Source organism: Rhamphochromis sp. 'chilingali', assembly GCF_963969265.1.
Source record: "Rhamphochromis sp. 'chilingali' genome assembly, chromosome: 18".
NCBI classification, from domain to species: domain Eukaryota; kingdom Metazoa; phylum Chordata; class Actinopteri; order Cichliformes; family Cichlidae; genus Rhamphochromis; species Rhamphochromis sp. 'chilingali'.
Genome location: NC_137945.1, coordinates 21,428,466 through 21,451,553, shown reverse-complemented (window position 1 = coordinate 21,451,553; position 23,088 = coordinate 21,428,466). Strand labels below are relative to the sequence as shown.

General features: G+C 41.8%; 1 protein-coding gene across 1 annotated transcript; it reads right to left on the bottom strand.

Annotated features, from left to right (window-relative positions):
- Positions 1-4,446: 4,446 nt before the first annotated feature.
- ankrd33ba (ankyrin repeat domain 33ba) lies at positions 4,447-21,204 on the bottom strand. Its single transcript, XM_080865469.1, has 6 exons — positions 20,361-21,204; positions 10,671-10,800; positions 9,084-9,224; positions 8,487-8,628; positions 7,818-8,016; positions 4,447-7,206 (listed from the first exon to the last, which is right to left on the bottom strand). The coding sequence occupies exons 1-6, from the start codon at positions 20,805-20,807 to the stop codon at positions 6,661-6,663; spliced, it is 1,605 nt and encodes a 534-aa protein (XP_080721595.1). The 5' UTR covers positions 20,808-21,204; the 3' UTR covers positions 4,447-6,660.
- Positions 21,205-23,088: the final 1,884 nt, after the last annotated feature.

The window sequence follows — 23,088 nt, the reverse complement described above, 5'->3', positions numbered from 1 at the left end:
TCTTTACACAAGCATCTGCAATCAGGTGTTCTGTCAGCTTATGTTAGCCCAATAAACCAGCCAGTGCAGGCTTACTTGGTACGAGTCTCAGTCAGCAGGCTGAAACTCCCCATTAAAGCAGACTCAGTCTCCCCCACTCTCCTTGGTTGTATATAGTTCTCTCGGTGTGGCAGGCCTCTCATTCCCTGCCATGCCTTATTAGACTGACTGGGAGAACAGAACGTAAGTGAGACACTGCTCAAAATGTATTATAGTACCAGGCTCTGCATTTTTTGTCTGTGGGAGGATAAAACTGAGATGGTAATTTATTCTTAAATACTTGTTTTTGCCAGGATAAAAATGTTGATTGCTAGTCTATCCAGTGAACAATAGGTCAACGGTTAGAGCTAAAGATTGGTGTGAGAGATATACTGCAGTAAATACGCACAGGGGAAAAGTCTCGATTTTAAGAAAAATTGGTTTTCCTGTATCACCTTTTCTGATGTAGTGGAGAGTCTGACATACTTTCTTAACTCTTTACCCTGTTGAAAGGTCCCCTGAAGAGTAGTTTCTGTATATTTCAGGCATGCTTATAGAACAACATGTCTGGGTTTGCATCAGAGAATAGACGGGTTAGTCTTTGCCTATGCAGCTGCTGTTGGAAAAACATGGAAACTATTCTAGTAGTCATTGAACCACATCTCTATGGTTCGATGGAGGTGGTCAAATGCCATTTTTAAGGAGAAAGAGTTCACTCGTTAATTGCTTCAGGTCGGTTCCTGTCGCTGCCCAGTAAGAAGCCACTGGCCTCCCTGTTAGGAGAGATATCCAAAATGACTTCTTGTAGTTGCGTATCAGCAGGTAAAATAGGTCACCTGTCTTGTCTGACTCCTTCAGGAGGCTACAAGGTTGTTGTTAAGTCGCTGTTTGGCCTCAGCACCAACTCATTCTCATTTAGAATCACTATATCAGTCCAAAGTATACACTACCAACTGCTGGCCATGTGGCTCTCAGGAATATTAAAGGAGACTTGAGCAGGATGAGGCCGGTCATTACTGCGACGGAGCCGCCTTAAAAACCTTGCTTTAGTGCGATGGTTTACTCAGACCACAGGTGGCACAGAGAGCAAAAGATATTTATCAGCCAGGTCAGAACGTTTTTTGGACTTTGTGCACGGTCACTGGTAATGATAAGGCAGAATGGTTGAAATCGCCAAATTACGGTGACATTTTGGCTCCACTTTAAGAAAAAAACAAACTGCAAGCTCTCCTCTGTCCCATTTCCTTTCCATTCTAAGCCTTGTGGGACACCATGAATCCTGCTGTACATCAGTGGGATTTTCTGTTAAACCAACCAAGTATTGCTGCTGGAAATGTCTGACAGAAAGTGTAGCTTAGTGCTTTGTGTCAAGTTTGGTCTTGGTGCAATTCCCCCCTCCAGGGGCAAGGGTACCTAGACCCGGTTTGTAGAGTACGCTTGGGGAGTGTGATTGTGTGTACAGCGTCTCTTTATGTCTGTCTCCACGTTGGTTGAGTGTGGAGTGAGTGCATATGAGAGCATGAGGGTGGGAATGGATGTTTGTGTCTGTGTGTGCCTGTATGTCTGTGTCTATATGTCAGGTTGGGTATCAGACGCCACCTCTCTGGGGACACCTCAGGCCCTCCAAGGTTTGGAGGCCTATCTCCACCCACCACCACTTCCCCTGCCGGTGGCGGACTCCCTCAGGTGTCGGTGTGTTGGTGGTTCTTTGTGTCTGGGGGTGGGCGTCCGGGTACACACCGGCTCACTCCTTGGCGGCCGCTTGTCGGGGCCTGGGGCCTGGGGCTCGCTCGGGCCCCTTTGGAGGTGGGGTGCCCCCGGCCTCTCGGCCTGGGGCTCGGTCACTCAGGCACAGCTGGGGGCCGGCGGAGCTCACGGGCGCGTCACTGCAACTCCCCCTGACTTCTGCTCCGCGGCTGCTGGGCGAGCCCTCATCTGGGACTCTCCTCAGCTCTTACTGGAACAGTGGCGCGGCTGCCCCTCTGTTGGTCTTCCATGGTCTCTTGTGTTCTGGGGGCCTCTGGATGTCTGGAGTTTTGATCTCCTCCATACCCGCTTCACACCCTGGAGGACGGGGCTGTGGCCCCCCCACACTCCCTAGCACAGGGGTGCTCAATACGTCGATCGCGATCGACCAGTCGATCGCAAAGGTAGTATTGGTAGATCGCATGGCATTAAAAAAAAATAGATGCCAGCCTATCATCCATCCCGTCACTTGATTGATACAGGGAAGCCAGTCAGATGACAGCAGATTTTTTCTGACGCTTAGGTCGCTGCGCATGCGCAAACAGCGGCGCGAAGTGTAGTAAAACTGACAAGCTAGTCAGCGAGTTAACTCCAATTTTTAGCTCTCGGTTTTTTCTCTTAAACCTGGCCGTCAGCAGCTACTGTCCGGACTATGCATCCCTGGCTGATTCAATTCAGTGCAAGTCATCAGAGTAAACTCAGGTAATGACAAAAAATTTACATAGTTAATTGTGTTGTGAAATATTGGATATTGCGGTTATGCATGTATATACATTGTAGATATAAAGAATCCTCAATATATTTATAAATAAGTATATGTTTTGGATTTTTGTAGTGGGTAGATCATTTTGACTTGGTCATTTTATAAGTAGCTCACATGCGGAAAAAGTGTGAGCACCCCTGCCCTAGCAGATCATTACATGGAGAAACCTTTGGAATGCAAGCATGCTGATCCACACAGGTATGCACACATGGGTATTCACAGACGCGGACTAAAGCTTTCTTGGCTGCTGCCTCAAAGCACACTGTGCGCTGTCTATCTTGCGTGCTGCACAATATCGTTTATTATTTAGTAAATATTGATATCTATGACTAGCTAGTTTATTGTGATGGTGCTTTGTTTTCTCTATTATTATGTTGCTCTTTGTTGTTTGCTGTCTCCTCTGTTTGTTTTTTTTGTTTGTTTGTTTTTTTTTCTCCATACAGGTGACCCAGGAGTTCTTTTTTTTTTCTCTCTCTCTCTTCCCCCCCCTTCTCACCGTCTCTTCTCCCCTTTGGTTTTCTTTCTTTCTCTCCCCCTCTTTCTCTCATTCATTCCCCCTGTCCTGTTTATTAAAAAAAAAAAAAAAAAAAAATGACAAAGGATGAACTGAAGCTCTGCCATCACGTAATGTCGCATACTGCTGTTTCTGATGTCATTAAAAAAAAAAAAAAAGTTTGGTCTTATCAAAACTCCTGGGGAAAAATGGCTGTCTTTTACGAAAGAAAGTTGCTCCCTGTAAAGTTTTTCTTACTTTTAAGAGTGAGGCCGCTTTAGGATCTCACATTGTCAATAGTTCTGATGCCGATTGGATTGTGAGACTTTATCATTTATTAATCGTTTTCAGCTTTTCAGAATGCCGTTCTTTGAGAAGACCTTACTTTACCCCTGACTGCATCACGCTATCATTTCAGAATACTTTGTTTTTTTTCAAAGAAATGACTATATTCCTCTAACTCTACCGGTTGTGTCACTGATTATATGTGGTTCTTGCTAAATTTGAAAGAATTGTGAATATAATGATAATATTTTTGAACTTTTGTTTATAATAAGGCCTCAGATCTGAATAAAATTTCAAACTTGTTCACAATCCATGTCATTAACATGTTTTATTGCATACCATGTTTTTCTTTCTTCTTTATTTTTTGTGGTATTATTTGGCAGAAGTCACTCATATCGCTTGCAGTGGGCAAAGCATACAAGCACACATTCAAAATAAAAGCGCTGGTATCAATTTTAAGGAGGATGCCCACAGCAGGACCACTTCCTGAGATTTAATAAAGACAAAAAATAAATCCAACCAGCTCAAATGTTTGTATACCTTTTAGAAAGGGTCTTTTTTTTAGTCTTTTCAACTTAAAAGCCTCACGTGTTATACTAGAACCAACCAGCAGAGGGCCCCTGCTGAGGATTCCCCATCAATTTCACAGGATTGGAAGAAGCTCTCATTCAGTGCCAACGCGGAATCAGGTCACCCTGTCTCAATCCCAGCCTGTAGCATCCCAGCATGACATAATAACTGTCACACTACCAGTGGACGGTGCGCTACTTATTTTGACACTTCTAAAATTTCTGTGAGAGATTTGGGTCGTGGGGTAGGGGTGGTGCTGACCAAGCCTGTGGCTCTTCATAATCCCAGGTTACAATCTTAGCCAACAGCTGTTTGAACTACAACGATGACCTAAATATGATCTGATTCATTCAGGGCTAATAGGTTTTGTCCGTTCCCTGCACCACACACTCACATGGAGCTTTCTGTTTGTGTGAAAATGGGATTTGTGAACAAGCTGTAACGGCACAGAGACATAAGCCTGTAATGACTCTAAAAACTGCATTCTGTTATTCCACAGAAACCTTTAAAAAAGTTGACTGACTGACAAAAGACAAACACAAAAGTCTAATGTAAATGAATTTGGCTTTTATTCATGGCAAGTTAACCTCGGTTGACTCGTGACAAACTGCAAACGGCTCTGCCAGCAAAAATCCATTTTCATATAAAACATGTTAATGTTAAATATGCTAATCCTGGAGCCACTTAGAGTTTCTGAAGTGTAGAGTTCAAGTAAATGTGCAGCTCGCTCCTCTTTTGTCATGTTCAAATTATTTCCTCTGGGCAGTATCTAAGCAGATTGCCACTCTGAAGTCAATGAAGTTTATTTGAAGAAACGATTTGGCTGTGCAGTGCCCTTGTAACCCCTTAGCAACTCATCACCATGTATATTAGACACACGCTCTTGGATAGCACTTAAGCCCCAATCGCCATGAGGAGTTAGGAGCGTGAAATTGTGCTCTTGAAATTCCAGACAATGTTATATCACTGCGCTCCCCGTGGCTCTGTGGGTTTAAATCACGGTTATTTTTCACCCCATTATTTTTCACTGTTTTAATGTCATAGCAGGAAACTGACCTCTCTGCTCTATAATGGGTTGGCTGTTTTTATGATCAGAGTGGCCACGTGTTACACGTCATCACTTCAGGCTCTCCTTTGTATGTCAAAACTTGCATGTAGTGTTTTGTTGTTTTTCTCCCCCTGAGCGGAGCCCCTAAAAATGCTATGGAGATCAAAAAGAAGACTGAGATTACTTTTCTAGCACTACATGGCTGAGGCATTTATAAATCATCAATAAGGCTAGGTTAATTGAGTCCACGGTCACTGTTAGTAGAAACTTTATTTCATTCACAACATCCACACCTTGTGCACACGACTCATTCCCAGTCACTACGTGAAGTTAAGCTATGATCTGTGTTAACCCTTTAAAGCCTGGGCCATGAAATAATTACCAGAAAATTCTTTTTTTTAACTGACTGTTTAGTTTCTGATTGAATAAAAAATACATGTATACATTAATTTGCACATAATTGCTACATCAGGCATTGGTTTTTTGTTTTTTTGCAATTTGCATTACTTTAAAAATGTGCAATTTATGTACGTTTTTTTGGGGGGGGATATCACACTGAGAGAAGCACGGTGGCACAGTGGTTAGCACTGTTGCCTCACAGCAAGAAGGTCATGAGTTCAATTCCACCATCAGGCCAGCAGGGGCTTTCTGTGTGGAGTTTGCGTGGGTTCTCCCCGGGTATTCTGGCTTCCTCCCCCAGTCCAAAGACATGCACTTTGTGGGGATAGGTTAAATAAAAAATCTAAATTGCCCATCGGTGTGAATGTGAGTGCGAATGGTCGTCTGTCCCTGTGTGTTAGACTGGCGACCTGTCCAGGGTGTACCCCGCCTCTCGCCCTATGACAGCTGGGATAGGCTCCAGCAACCCTGGAAAGGATAAGCGGAAGCGAATAAATGGATATCGCACTGATAAACATGATATAATAAACATGATACACTTGGCTTTAAAGGGTTAATTGGGTTATGAAGGGTAAATGCGCAGGAAGTAATCTAAAAATTTCTTCCCAACCTGTCAGATTCAAAAGCTATACATTTCAGTCTTCACCCTTAATTGAAAAATGTCATCAAAAGCATTTAAATTTCTCTCTCTACATATAAAATATATACGTTAAATACATTCAGGGTTTGTCACTGTAAAGCAAAAGAAGAAAGCATCTAAAATATTGTCAGGCAGACGTCACGAGATTCATTACAAATCTTGCTTTGCTTTCTCAGCCAGTAATGACGAGATCATTATTACTCCTCGCCGAATGACTTAAAAGATATATTTTTTAATAAACTGCTTTTAATTAACACATTTTTTTCTGCGGTAGGTTTCAGTTTCAGAGTGTGTGTTACTGTCTTCTGCTTCAACACAGTGCAACGTACTACAAAAACACCGGCGTAATGAGCACCCAAGGCATAAGAAAATATAGGCCCGGCCATCCGTTAAAAAGCAATAAATATGAAAAATAAATTAGCTTAAAAACATTTCAAGTATCAAATCCCCTGGGTATTCGCTGTTTGACGTCAGCGTCGTGCACTTCTAATGCTGTCGCTATAGAGACAGCCGTTTTTAAAGAGGTCGGTCAGCATCCAAACATTGCTGGTAATTCTGAGCTCACCCTGTGCACCTAACTGTGTAAAGCTGAAAACCATAAACGCCAGATCTGTCGGACACCTTGGCCCGTATGTTTTTTTGTTGTTTGGAGGGGGGTGGGGGGTTTAGTGTACACGATATCCTCTGAGGTAATGATATTATTTCCTTTTCCCAGTAGCAATATGTCTCCTCGTTGCAGCCTCCAGCCTCTTTCTCTCCGCTTCCTCGGCTTTTTTCCTTTCTTCCTTTAGCTCCTTGTATCGCCACTTTGGAACCTGCAGAAAGTTCCCCCCTCCATCTTTGGAGCTGCTCTTCCTCCGAACCTGTGCCGGCTCATAAGTGGACGATGGGGCCTTGGACACTCTCACCTTGGGTATGGTGAAGCCTGGCCTCACACTGCTCCTCCTCAGCACCATGTGCATGGGCAACAAGCTGGTTCTCCGTAGCTCCATCGCTTGGTTATAAGACACCAAACCCAAGCTGGAGCTCCTGTGCCGAGGCACCAGGCTCTGAGCCTGAAGGCTGGCCCGGCGAGCTGCTGAGTTCTTGGTCACCAGAGTCACGCGGGAGTTCTCAAAGAGTCTGAGATGGCTGTCCACCCTGTCAGGGTTGATGGAGCGAAGCTCCTTGGCGCGCTGCTGGCGAATGATCTCTGGGACCGCATAGCGCCGTTTGCCCACACCCGGAGGACTGTCAGGACACACCTGAAACAAAACCAGCAGAGTCTGATTGGTACTGATATCAGCAGCATTGCAGCAGCAATACTGGTGACTCTGGATGTCAATCATGCCTTTGTTTTCAGTATTGCAGACAGTTAATCTCACACGAATAACCTTCTTAGCGGATAAGGCTGGTGTTAATCATTTCCTTTAATTATTATGAACTAATCCTAAGGGAAATCACAGAATTGGTTGATATAATAAATGATAAATTAGTGCCACATTTTAAGTGTTATTACCATAATATGATCATTAACGTATAAGCACGAGTTTTATACTATACGGTGACAAAATAACTTTACCATTTGACTTTATGATTTCAAAAGCCAAGTCTGTGGAAGATTGTTTTCATACTGTTCAAAAACATTTGGCTTCATCTGAAGATAAGAAAAACAGTTTTGGTATCTCAAAGTTTGCCGAGTATAAGCACACATCATTGAATAACACAGAGAGCAACCTTACCACAGAGTGTTTATACTCATTCAATACCTCAGCTGAGGCTGTGATTGAGAAATACTTGTTGTGAGGAAGGCTGAAGAGGATTAATAAATAAATCAATAAATAGAATAAATAAATTCTAGAGCTTAGTCACTCACTGTGCGGCATGCCACAGCGACGAAAGGGCTCCTAATGCCAGTCGTAATAGAAACCATGTGGTCGATGGCGCCTTCATCCTCCGGGTTGGTGACATTTGCGATGTTGAAGATGTTGCGCATGGTGTCCGACAAGCGTTTCAAACAGCCGCGTGGCTCCTGGGATTTGGCCACCAGTGATGCCAGCGGGCGCCACTCTAGACTGGGAGAGCAATACTGACATCAGTTCATGTACCGACAGACGAAAAGGCATTTGTGTTGTGTTTTTTGTGTTGAATGTGTAATATTGTATGTTCTGTTCTTTTTAATGAGTCAGTGGTAACTTGCACTGACCTTTCTCAAGCAAGGCTTGTCTAGAAACACTAATGATGGCTACATAATCTGAAGCAGAGTCACAATTATTTATTTGCTACACAGCCTGCTATCAGGGCGAGATGATGTAAACAGAAAGCTCAGAAAGCTGCTTTTGTGGAGAGGATGCAAAGAAAAGGAGGACAGCAGGTACCTCATAATTGCACACAGCTTTTCATAACTCCATGTAAAGATAACAAGTGAGCAGGGCAGTAAATTCAACAAAGGGTCAGCGATTTTTTCTTCTCTTGGAAATCAGTTTAGAAAATGCCATCATAAACAAGGACTTGCACATCTTAGACAGCTAGCTGTGAATTGTACCTGTATGTATCACAGTACTGGTGTGGACAAGGCCGTTCTATTAAGCGCGTCATCACCCATGCAGTTTCATAACGGCCTGTAAACAAGGCCCAGTCCCTGGCAGTCAGTTGGCGGCCAAAGTCTTTTGCATTCAGGGCAGCTCCTGATGGACACAAAGAAGACAGGAAAAAGTTTAATTTGTGGATACACAAGCATGTAAGCTCAAAGATAACAAGGTGGGGACAGAGTGAGTTTGTGGCTAAAAGCTGTCTCGCTATGCTCACTGCAACTTGTGTACTCAGCACTCTCACAGGGTCAGTTAGCAGATTTGTGTAAATGCGTAAGAAGTCCATTATTTGGAAAAAAAAAAATACGTTGAAATTAAATCCATCCTGACATTTAAACCTCCTGCTGTTATGCTTTGGCATCAAACCTCAACATAAATCCTAGTTATGACTAAAAAATAAATAAATAAATTACTGTCTACGTATTCAAATTGTCCATCTGTTCGCCAAATTTCTGAAAATAACATTTTCTGCAGTTATAATCTAACCCATTCCAAGTATTGCACTGCTACAGAGTTTCGTGCATTTAATTTAATTAAACGCATTTCCTTACCTGCCAACATGAGCGAGCGCACGCACTCCACCCTGCCCTGCATGGCGGCTTTCATTAGGGCGGTGAAGCCGTGACAGTTTCTTCTCTCTATATCCAACCCAGAGTAGTAGTTCAGCAGATAGTTGGTGATTGTTATGTGGCCTAGAGTAACAGAGAGACGGAAAATAGTTACTGTTGGTCGGACAGAGGTGCTAAATACTGCAGATCCTGCAATGGCCACTCGAGGCTGGCTATAAAACCGAGGCAATTCCTAAAGACTTCTGCATTAAAATGTCTTTACAGCAGATACAGAATTACAACCTGGTCTCTAGCTAGGCATTTCAGTCTGCAAGTAAAAGTTTACTGGTTCGATTCAGCCAGAGACACAGCTCCCTTTTGCATTATGAAGGGCATTTGATGTAAAACTGCTAAATGTGTAAACATGCAGAGTTACCCCCTTGTAGCAAGTCGAAAGTAGCTTCTAAAGTTCTGATTGACCGCCATGTTTTGACAGCCAGCTCAGCTGATCAGAGTCACTAGTCCTCAACTTTTATTTAGAGGTTGTTGATATAATTCCCTAACAAATAACACAGCTTGCTGAGCAGTTCATTATAGTAACAGACCATCCAATATATATGTTCTTAAGTTTTTGTAAGTGAAATTCAAGTATTAATATATATGTTACTAGTGATGCAGGTATCTGCATCTGGTACAGTCTAAGTAGGTCGGTAGCCTTCAATATCAAAAGAGCCATTTTAGCTCCACCTACCCAACAATGGGAGGAAAAGAGCAGGAAACGAAGGTGACGGGGACAGGGGGGCAGATTACAGATATAACTGAAAGAGGACAAATTAATACATACTGTATATGTATTAATAGGGTTATGGTTAACCCTAATTCTAACCCGTGGCTTGCGAGCTGAGCCGCAGTTTGCTGACCTCTTGCCTTGGTGCAGGGATGCCGCTTTCCTACCTAGATGGCTAGCATTAACTGAAACTAATGTGCTGAAAACTCTACAACCTCTCATGCAAATATGGCTACTCATGGCACCAAAAAATTAGGATAGGCGTTGACAAAAATGCCAAACTTTAGAGGCTTCAGAATCATAGTTTAAAAACCACTGGGTGTCATGGTGGCTACATCCATCTTCTATTTACAGTCTATATTTAAAGTAAATGAGTAAAATGAGCAGCCCTGCTACAACACTATAAGAAAATGCCTTGAAAATCAGTTTCCCATCATGCATTCACACTTGCTAACAATATTTTTGAAGGAAATCATTGATATCATACGACTGGTCAAACAACATAGTCAGTGGCTCTATGTTCAAACACAAGTTTGAACATAGAGCCAGTTCAAACTTGTGTTTTTCTGGTGCTCATATGTGCGTTCATCTGTATCAGCATATTGTGTGTGTGTGTGTGTGTGTGTGTGTGTGTGTGTGTGTGTGTGTGTGTGTGTGTGTGTGTGTGTGTGTGTGTGTGTGTGTGTTTGTGCGTGTGTACAGTATTTGTTTCTGTACATGTAAGAGTCTAGCAAGACTGTGAATCAGCCTGTCAGTGTGTGTATTTGACTACTGCGAGCTGTGATTATATGGTTATGTGTTACCTGCTTGCGCAGCAGTGATCAGAGCCGTGTTTCCCTCGCTGTCCTGCCAGTTGACATCTAGGTACGGACACTGAGACAGCGCTATGACGACATCCACGTAACCTTGGTAGCACGCAACCAGTAGTCCTATCTGAGACGAAAAAGTGACAGGGCAGGAAAAAGAGATAGAACAGTTGAAAAAAAAAGAGAAGGGAGAGATATATATAAGGTTAGAATCAGCAAAATCGCTAAGGTGAACGAAAAAGAAGGTGAAGCAAAACTGCAATAAAGTGCTGACATATACGAAACAGTCTGCAGAAAAATGCCATCAAGGCAGCGCCGGTAAAAATCCACAAGACCAGTGAACCTGTGTGCAGTTCCCAAAACTAATATCTGTGATTAAACATGACATCTGTTGTGTTTTCGCTGAGAAACCTTAAACTCAAAAAAGCTATCTTCCTGTCTGATGTTGTTGTGTACTTTTTCGTGGATGTGTTTTTCTGCCAGAATAGTTGCTCTTTTATATGTGTGTGGACAAATGTGTAAAGGTTAGTCTGTGGGTGAAACTCTATGAGGCCTGGTGAGTGTTTGACACTGGAAAACTCCAGCAAAAGTTGTGTACTTTCTGGAAGGTGCACACTTCCTTGGCCAAGACAAACAAGTTGACTGAGCGAGCAGAATTCAGGAACTCAGCGTTCTCAGGTGATGTATCTTCACAGATATACAGGCAATACTTTATATGTAGCCAGACAGACAGACAGATAGATGCTGAATATAAAATAATAAATAAATCTAATAATATTATATACAACATATATGACACTTCATTAGTTACATTTATTCAACTTCTCATAAATACAAATATCTAATCAGGCAATCACTGAGCAGCAACTCAGCACACTTAGGGAATAGCGAATACGGTGAAGTCGACATTCTGAAGTTCAAACCAAGCATCAGAATGGGGAAGAAAGGTGACTTAAGAGACTTTGAACATGGCATGGTTGTTGGTGCCAGATGGGCTGGTCTGAGTGTTTCAGAAACTGCTGATAAACTGTGATTTTCCTGCACAACCACCTTCAGCGCTTACAAAGAATGATCCCAAAAAAGAAAATATCTCACGAGAGCCAGTTCTGAGGGCCAAAATGCCTTGTTGACGCCAGAGGTCAGAGGAAAATGACAAGACTTCTTCTCATAAGCCAGCTTACAAATATAATTATAAGAATGCAACAGTAACACAAATAAACACATCTCAGAACGCACAACAGATGAAACCTTGAAGGAGCTGGGCTATAGCAGCACAAGACCACACTGGGTGCCACAGCTGTCAGCTAACAACAAGTTTGTTGAGTAAGAAGAAGAAAAAAAACAAAATAATTGTGCGCAACTAGAAATCCGTGTAGCCTGATTATAGGCAATCCAGATGAGCAAGGAGAAGAAACAAAGGGGGCATTCTCTGAATTCTGAATTTGGAGCTGACAGGCAAACAACATGTTCATTACTTAACAAGCTACCAGACCCTACCCGGACTTTAAATCTAAATAAACTATCTAAATATGCTGTATTAAAGCCAGGAGTGCTAAAAAGAACAAGTCACACCTACTCCTTGTCATGTTTCAGCTGCACGTTGCACATGTATTCTGCTACAGGTTTATACACTGAGTAATACTGTAGTACTTTTTTGTTCTGTCTTGCATTTGCAGTAACACAAAATGTCAACTGTGCTAAAATAAAACGAGGTCAAGTTGACCACAAAGACTCGTATATCTCAACTTATACTACACATCATCAAGGTAACCCTATACTATTACCTTTCACACTCAATTTCTTTTAAAATGTGGTGTTCTCTTTATGACAGACCAGCCTGATGCTTTGCACCTTTTTGGCACAATACGTTTTTAATCTTGGTTTCCAAGCACACGGTGTTATTCCCCTAATTAATCTTTTCAGCTCTGGCATGAATGCAATCGAAAGTACCGGTAATCTCAGTATGAAATCTTAAATATAAAAACAAATGAAGATCGGTACGGATAAGGCCCGAAGATTTATATAAACCTCTCAAATTTATGCATATTCATAGGCTGGTAATTATAGTCAAAACAGAAAAACTTCAAGAAAAATCACAGTGTTTCGTTTTTTAAGTCGCGGAGTGTTTCAATTATCTCTAATTTAATAGGCTTCAACCGTATGTCTTTGCACCCAATAAATATAATGTTTTGATAAATCATTTAATTATAGCTTTTTGTCACAGTGCGGGTAGGATTGCTTAAGCATCGGCTTTATTTATGTTAATCAGACACATCACACTGAACACTGAGATTCCTATTAAAATATAGGAGACAAGCTTTTGGTTGAGGTTGAAGAGAGGTTCAATTATCCCTCAGATTTTACAGGACATGGACCTTAGCCGTATTAAACACTGAACTGTGAACTAAAACAAGTCAGTTGGAGACACAGTCGCACTAATTTTGGCACATCTGAGAAAAACAGCTGACAAAGGTCCTGCAGAGTAACTACTGGACTGTCTCAGAGAAGTTCACTTACACTGGCACAGCTTCAAATAGTTCCCTCTGCTTAGACACTCTCACGTAGACCTTGTCTGTGTCTCTCACGCTTTCTCACATACGCAAACACACATTCTTGGCAGCCCTCCGGTTGTGATGTGATGTACTTTAGCAGCACGCCCTGCAGCATGTCTCGAGCAATCTAAATCGTCTGACTTTGTTTTTGTTTTCCTTGCGAACCTTTGTCACACACAGGTATAAACACATACAAGCTTCTTTATTTATCCCAACCGCCCGACGTACTTGTTACGTTCCTGTCATACACACTACTGCAATCAGTTATTTAATGCACGTTAATGGTAGCTGCTGACAATGATGGAGCGCAGCAACGTACAGATATATAGGCTGTATACCAGCATCAGACCAACCTCCCCCTCCTCGATTGTCATAAATGGGCAAATAATGACAGGAAACTGGGAAAATCTCCATCATGAGAAAAAAAAAGAATGTGATCAAAAGCATAGGTTTGCATCATTATAATCAATAATTCAATCAATCACTTCCAGTGACGGACGAGAATTAACGAGAATTCTCAGGGGGATTGGGTATTTTGTCTTTAGGGCAAATGAAGTTGCAGACCGGTTGCTGATGGACATCAACACATGTTCTCACTGTCCCCTGTGACATCACTCATTCTCATACTGACCTTTTCTTTTCAAGTAAAGTAATTGCATTGAATACATTGAAAATGTCTTAACTAATGCCAAATGTTACTATTTACTGTTAGGTTCTTCTGTGCACAGTCAAAACTGAAAGACGTTCCAAAGTAGGTTTAGTAGAAAGCACTTAAAAGTCATCCATCACTTCATAGCATTAACATGTTGGAGCATGAATGGTGTCAGGTTTATGTTGCATTCGGAAAATAATGGAAGCTAGCTAAAAAGGTCTTTCAAAAATATCATCAGCTGCTGAAATTATTAGGTCAAACAGGGTGCTCTTATATAATAAAACATAAATAAATGAATTTTCAGCAGAGACCATGTTGATCAAATGCGTGCACAGGTCTTAACAAGATTAGGCTGAAGAATTCTAGCATCACTCGATTTAAAACTTGCATCTTGCAATCAAGATTATAATGTGTATTCTGATGAGCGGGCACGCATACACACATACACTGGACTGCCTGGACTTAGATGACCACACACACACACACACACACACTAACACACTAAGTAATCTGAGGAATATCCAGTGCTAGGAATAGAAAGGCTTAGCCTTATCAGTCAGAAAGACACGGAGACAGGGGGGAGGGAGAAACATAACCATGTATCTGCAGTTAATGTGGCAACACTCCAAAGACTGGTTCCAAAGAAGATGACACAATACGATGCAATACCCAGTGTAACCTTTAAAATTCCTTGATACACAATAAACATGTTTGCAGTAGTACCACGTTATCTTCACCGTGGATACGTTTTTTGATTTATGCTGGTCCTAAAAGAAAAGAGGAACTGCATCTTTTTAAGCAGCCAGTTATTAATTTTAGAGCTGCATAGTTTGTACGTAGTGAAAAAGTGTTGATAATCCAAAGAACGGCCGGTGTGTCCTGTGATTTCGATCACTCTGCAGTGGTGGAAAAGTTGGCACTCAAATAAAAGCCTTACTTAATACATATCAATATAAATAGGAAAGCATGTTTCCAATTAGAAACTTGCTAAAAAACAGCTCTCTTTCCGGTTGTATTGCTCTTTACCCTGGAGTGACTTAAAGGTGTATGTTCAAACACATGCCGCCTTCTTCAGCGAACTATTCTGACTACTTTCTGCACTTATGGAAGCCTAACTGTAGCAGACAGCCTGCATGTCTGCAGCCTGTGCAAACCACATGTGAATAAATCAAAATGAAAACATTCAATTCCTTTTTAACTTTACAGGAAACCTCAGTACACATGAGCCACATGCTAAAGACCACCCTCATTCACATCCGTCAGACACACCACGGACACAGACATACCAGGCCATGTTTCTGTCAATATCGCCCCTGTTAAATGTCTTTCTGTCTGCAGCTGAGCGTTCACACAACTGTATCAAATCAGATGTGTATGACTGTCGCTTTGATTTTTCCACTCATCAGTATTTGCTAGCAGCGTCGAGCTCGCTACCATCTGCAGTGCCACATTTCTGTCTCTATCTGACTATGCTTCATTTAGTCTATCTGCCTGCCGGCTTGTTGGTCGATACGTGTGTTGGTCAGCTGTTCTTTCTGTTGGGCGACTTTGCTGGCTCTCTCAGCAGATGAAACATACCGTATCTGTCCTGGTTTGTCAACTGGCCCCAATCTATTTGGAAATTTGGAATTATTATATTTGATCTGTGTATAAATCAGGTTGATAGGATTCTGTGCGTGTTTACTGAGTGCACATATGAGCATGACAAATTACCCAATTGATTGCGAGGGGAACACACAGTGTAGTAAACAGGGTCAGATGGGCTTTGAGGACAGAGCTGATACCTGAACGCTAGAAGAATTACCACTAATCTGTACCATGACCATATTATTCTTTTACTTTTAACATGAGAATGACGATAATTTGTTGACATTTAATCCATCACGTCAGCCACAATGTCGCAATGAGAGCATGGAGATTTTGATAAAGTGTGCTGCAATCATATCACTGGAAAATTGGATACACATTAAACACACAAACTTGTCATTATGTTTATTCCTAAATTCAGAATGCAGACATTTAATTAAGTTTCAATATGTGCACTTGGCAGCAGAAAATGCAGTTTTATTGCTTTTCAAAGCCTGTGTTGACACCAAATGTGAGTTTTCACAAGAACTAAGAAGGCCTCCTAAACATGCTGGGAAATGAAAAACGGGCATCAAAAGTTAATTGTTTTATGACAGCAGTGGTTCTGAAGAAAAATATCCTTTAGAGGATAAGCCTTCTCATAACCTTCACAAGTTATTCTCATAACACCACAAAACATTTGACTAAAAGTGGAGGCTTCAAGTGTTCAGTGAATCAATGTTGTCAAATTCCCCTTGAATTCCTGAGGGGCCATATGAAACTTTTGTTCTCTTTTTCTTTTAACTACACTCTGGTTTTTAATCGTTTTACTGGAAAACATCCATGCTGCAGAAGTACCTGTTTGCACAACACAGAATCTCTCACAGTTTCTGGGCTACAAGTCTGCAGCAGACTTTGTACTCAGTGGTCCCCAACTTTTTTTGCGCCACGGACCAGTTTAATGTCCGACAATATTTTACCCGTAACAAATTTCCCACGTGTGGGACTAGTAAAGGTTATCTTAATCTTAATCTTATTTTCACAGACCGCCCTTTAAGGTGTCGTGGATAAATACAACAAAATAAAATGATACGACCAAGACAATAATAAACGCAAATTAATTGTGTAATTGTGTAACTTAGAAGCGTCCTCCTGAAATGCGGCAACAACATTGAGAGTAACATCCTCCTCTCTGCCCCTTCATACTCTCTGGTCGCTATTGTAACGAGCAAATATTTATTTCAAAATAAGACACACAACTACAACACAGGAAAAGACCCAAGGAAACCGAGTTAATGATAAAACCCCCAAAAACCATAAATTTCACACCCGAGCCTCAACTCTCAAGGCCCAGTACCAAACGACACACGGACCGGTCCGGAGGTTGGGGACCGCTGCTCTAGCTTAGCTTTCCTTTTGGAGGGGACCAGAGGAAATGACCTGAAATAGTGACTAAACTAGGCAACATACACTCATACGTGCGTCTACGGAGCTTATCAAGTTTTGAAAAAACAGTATTCAGGTTATTACTAAAACCTGGTCTTTTCATATTGGCCTGATGTGTCTGTGCTTCAGTGATTCTAAGCCAGGGGTGGGCAATCTCAGTCCACGAGGGCCGGTGTCCCTGCAGGTTTTAGATCTCACCTTGGGTCAACACACCTGAATCACATGATTAGTTCGTTACCAGGCCTCTGGAGAACTTCAGGACTTGTTGAGGAGCTAATTTAGCCATTTAAATCCGCTGTGTTGGTTCGAGGACACATCTAAAACCTGCAGGGACACCGGCCCTCGTGGACTGAGATTGCCCACCCCTGCTCTAAGCTCTCTGTACTTAAACTACTTCTGGACGCTAGATAACTATAATCTACCATCTTTTTAACATATTTGGACGAAAACTTTACCACAGTCCTTTTGATGGTCTAGATTAAGAATCTTTCGATAATAAATTTCTTTTTAAACTGATGATTAGTGACAGAGGAAGTGGCGTGTATGTTGTACTCAGACTAGGCCAGGGATGTAACAACCGCCTTTGTTTTACATGCCACTTGATGAAGCTATATTAAGACGCTGACATCTGTGTCAGGATGTGTTTCCAGTAGATGTGTTACCTAACCTGTATTGTGTCTCTGAGTATGTGCATATCCCCAAGGTCACAGGGCACGACAAAGCTAATGGTACATGCACAACCACACATCCTAGTCATCTGGAAGTCTCTTTTCCGATATCTCTCACTGCAGCTACACTCAAACACACACTAAATGCGAGCATGTGTCTTCCGTTTCAAAGTGCCTTGAGGACCTTTGACCTTTTCCCTGTTATATACTTTATAACATACACATATGTTCAGGTCACAAGGACTCCTTTCCATGTTCTCATGACTGGATGCACTATGTAAATGCAGAGAAATAAGGAGGGGTAGGAGATGATGAGAGACAGATGTTTAGAAAAAAGGGAGGTGAAATGTAAGAAGCGACAGATGGGGTCGGCCTCTAGGTCAAAGAAGCAGATTTGTGATATAAGACCACAAAAGCGCTCCTTATCTGAATCTACAGTGCTGTGAAACTTCATCCTCTCAGCTTAAACTAGCTGCAAACAGCCGAAAACTATGCTTATATATTTGGCTTTTTTCCTTGTGTAAAGATCTAGGCATGTGTGCTGCTTGGCACTGGGCTAAAGGGATTCTCCAACTTTCACTAAGTAAAGCCACAAAGACAATGGTGACTGACATGTGCTGCCTTACCCCACACTGAAGGCCAGCTCAATTACAATTATTGAAATGTCCTGATGAATAAATACAAGTATAGCATGCCATCACTGTGGATTTATCTCTTTGCCCTGGGCTGCAGCTGTTTGGCAGGACTGAAGCGATGCAGATTGATTCCCATGCAAATAGATGAAAACTAACATTCATTTTAGTTTATTAGGATCATTGATCAAAACCACTGAAGAGGACAATCTGGTTCACATAATTAACTGACATATAATTTGGTTTATGCTAGCGCTTAATTCTATAAGACATATTTGAAATGCAGCCAGCTGTAACGGAAATGGATCCAATCCTATTCTGAACTTTATGGTTTTAAAATGCATCCTGGTTCAGACTCTCATCTCATTGATATATATAATACGTTTACTCACAGACTCATACAAAATGAATCCACATATAAGTTAATGCATTTGAAGTAATAGTCGTTCACTGTCATGTGAAAAAGAAAGTGCACCCTCCTTCAGGACACAATAAAAAAAAATCATCTGGTCCTTAGCAGGTCGTAAAATCAGGTAAATATAACCTCCATAGTACATCAAAATATGACATATTACACTGTGTCAGCCAAAATACAAACACAGTTCATGAAAAACTAAGTGCATCGTTATGTGAATTCAGAGCATAGGTCGACACTCGGTCCTGCTTATCAAATCCACTTGATTAACTGATCATTAGCACGTGTGAACACCTCTATAAAAGCACAGCTACAATTAGCATGTTAAATAGCAATGCAATTAGGAAAAGACTGAACAATTACAACTTGTTTGGAAAGGTTGCCAGGAGAAAGACCCTTTTTACTCTAAAAAGAAATGGCAGCACAGCTTAGGTTTGGGACTTATTTAAGACTTCGGACAGATAAGACCAAAGTGGAGATGTTTGACCATAATGAAGAGTGCTACATTTGAGGACCAAACATAGTGTGTCAGCACAAACGCCACATGTCAACTGTCAACCACATAGGGGGAGGTGTGATAATTTGGGTTTGTTTTGCAGCCCCAGGTCCTCGACATCTAGCAGTCAGTGCTAACTCTGTACACCAAAGTTCTCTAGATTCAAATCTGAGGCCGAGCGTCCGACAGCTAAAGCTTGGCGGAAACTGGGTCATGCAAAAGGCAACGATCCCAAGCACAGCAGCAAATCTGCAACAGCACAGCTGAAAAGAAAAGAATCAAGGTGTTGCAATGGCCCAGTCCAGACCTAGAGACACTAGTGTAACTTATAAAAGCTGCACACAAATGAATGCCTGCAAACCTCAATGAACCAAAGCAATGTTGTAAAGAAGAGTGGAGCAAAACTCCTTTACAGTGATTTGAGAGACTGATAAGGTCACACAGAAAAACAATTTCTTCAAGCCATAGCTGGAAATTTGATATTACCAGATATTCTTGGGCTGTACTTAGTTTTTCACAGGTTTTTAATAAATAAATATAGACAATCTATAACATGTTCTTCTGACGCTATATTTTCTTAATGCCTGCTAAAGACCAGATGACTTTTGTTATGAAGGCCTGATACATAAAACCTTAGAAGCACTTTCTGTTTCACACATAAATACGCCTGCATGACCACACGCGCAGAAAGGAGTGGTGTGTTTCCTCAAAAATCACAAGAGCCTTCAGTGTTTTTTAAAGCGCCTGAGCATTCTAGCTCCTCATAAACTGAGATCTGTCATCACACACAGGCACACACACAGAAACTCACACATAGAGGCCTTTCAGAAAGGCCTATCAGATAAAGGTGTGAGCTCATTATGAAAATAAACAAAGCAGAGGAAAAGTGCAAAAACAGCTGTCAGAAGTAAACTGCATGTAGGCCTAAGTCACAGAACTACAGAGACACTAATGTAAGCTACACTGACTTCCATATGACATGCATTACAAGTTGTAGAGGTCAAACCTTCCCAAAAATTGAAAATAGCTGAGTAAGCCAGAAAGCTCGGATTTAATTATTTCAGTCTGAAAATCTTTGACTGCATTTGTTGCACAAAGAATGGGCCTAAGATACTGTTAGATATAACTGGGAACTCCAAACATAAACCTTGTGAAACTGTTTCGAGATGCACGTTTTACAACAACTCTTGGTGTCACTGTGGAGGTGATCTAAAGCCACGTGTGTGAAGTTACTCGGAGTTTCTGTTGTGTGCTTCATACCCTGTTATTCCTGTCAGTCTCCTTGACCTCCTCCTCCTTCACACCATGCCGGATCATTATCCGGACTATGGCCGCGTTGTTGGTGCAGCACGCCTGGAAAAAAGACAGCGGCTCCGGGCTGTCCGGAGACGGGGAGCGCTCCGAGTCCGCGAACACATCATCCGGTGGATAGAAGGAGTCGTCCGACGCGATGCTCCGACAATCATCCAGGTCCTCAAAGTCAACTTCTTCGAACTCGTCATGGTCGTCCTCGCTTCCATCCTCAGTGTCCTCCTCACACGAGCCCAGGGAGTCCTCGTCCACATAGTGGGACAGAGGCTCCTCAGTTATGGTCGGGTGAACTTGGCGGATGTCTCCCCCGACTTTTTGCTGCTGCTGCTGCTGGAGCTGTCTGACTCGGACCGACGAGGCGCCTCCTCCATCCCTGTCGTCCGTGATCAGCACCATCTAAGCCCCGAGCCTAGGGTACCTAGGGTGGAGCGCAGCTTGGCAAAGGGCGCGCGAGCATCCAGACTGGCTGTCTCTCCACGACAACTAAACTAACGCGCGGGGAAAGTCCGTGAAATCGCCTTCGAGAGCCCAAATCACATAAAACACTTGATTCGTTTCCTCATTCTAATTAAAAAAATTACCCCACTTCTCAGTTTGGAGATTTGTGAGCCATAAAAAGTCCTGCGAAGTAAGCAAGTACGGAGTGCGTCCTCAAAACGAAACCACGTTGTGTTTTCGTTATGAGTTATCCGGCTCGAGGGTACCCGGAGACAGATACAATTTGGGTACTTTCAAAAAGTGTTGCTACAGCGAAAAAAAGGGAAAAACGGACTACAAGTGCAGGCACACAGGGACGTCCCACCTAGGGCGGAGAGAGGCAGCTGTATGTTAACCTACAGTCGCCTAATCCGATTAGAGGTGACTGGGACCTCTCTCTCTCTCACTCTGTGTGTGTGTGTGTGTGTTGGATTATACTGCTGGTTGTAGCCCTATAGGAAACAATATTCCGAGAATAGTATAATAATATGGATAATATATGGATTTTTGACTATGTTTGGGAATTAGCATAGTTAGTATTCAATTCTGGACTTTTAAGTGCAATACTAAAAAGATTGAAGTAAATATGAGATTGTATCTGACATGCATCTAGTTAATCCAGCAAACACTGAAGAAGCCCCTGATGTTAAAAGAAGGGCTACAATTTTAATGATCATATTTTCTACAGGTCAGAGATAATGTCTTTCTTTCTTTTCTTTTCTTTTTTTTAATCCTCAGCCACCTCTCTCTCTCTATATATATATATGTCACTCTTTCTTATTTCCATGAGTCAGTCCAGATAATACAGACTTATATTGGCCTTCATTACTCGGTACTAAACTACGGGCTTGTGTCTACGCTTTTGAGTAACCGCTTTCATCTCATGGAAACTTCACACTAATTTGGAAGGAAAATACATATCGTTCAGCTCTGGGCAAAGCAAAACGACTGACTGTGTGGGCTCAACACTGAAACCTTTTGTGTAAAAATAAGCAAAACCTTACCAAAAAAATCACTTAGTGTAACACTAATCCCATCTGTCATTACATATGTGGTGTCACCATTGTGGTTGGGTAAAAAGATTTAGAAGTTCTGAAAACCTCACATAGATGATGTTGCAGAAGCAATATCAGCTCACACTGTCTGCGCTAGTTCTCTACATCTGACCTCTGCTTGATTCTGATGACTGTTTCATTCGACTTTACACTGAAAGGCAGGATTTCTGGGAATTTTGTCTTAAACTCAAATTCTAAGATGTAGTGTAGTGTAGTATCCTTTTTTCTCTCAGTAACAATAACATCAATTTGCTGACATCATCTGCTTTGGAAAAGAATCAAGTGCATAACAGTCCCAGTGTGTCCCTATTATTATTATACCTTCATCTACGCCCAGCTGAGAGCTCTGCTCTCCCATGGCTCATCCATCTCTGTCGTATCACTCTGCTGCTGTGTGGGTATCAGTCACTGTTAGCACTTTCAGAGATATATATCTGTGAAATTTCACTTTCTGCTCAGGCAGCAGAGGACTCAAAGACACCAGAGCAATAGATCACAGACTCGAATGCCTCACCTCCAGCTTTGAGTTAGTTTAGATCTGTGGTGAAGCTGCAGCCTTTTTTATTTCCCCTTTTTATTTGATGTCATTTCACAGATTCACCAACTAATTTTCATAGATTTCAAACCAAGTCAGCTCACAATTGTGGAAACTTATTGGGAGAGGCCTAAAAGTGACATTGCAACATTATAATTACAAAAACTTGCTATATTGAGAGAAAGGGAAAAAACAACAATTTCACACAATTTCCCTGAAACTTATGTAAAAAGAACAAGAAAAATTCCATTACCTGCTGGACAAAAACAAACCCCACTGGTTTTTGGCTCAAAACAGTCAGTGCATGGTGGGAATCTGACTATCTGAGCACAGTGACTGACTACACCAAAACACACATAAAACACAGAGCAGATATTCTACCAGTAAGAAGGTCAGAGGTTTAATCCCCGGCTCTTCAAGGCAAGATACTGAACCCTGCGCTTCCCCTGATGCGTCCATTGGAGTGCAACTTACGTTAAAAGTGCTTCAGCATAGAAAGAAATGCTTGTGTGCGTGTGTGAATGAGGCTTGGCATAAGAAAACACTTTGAATGCTGAAATAGAGAAGAAATCCAATATATATGTACCAGTTTGTTTATATAAGTATCAGT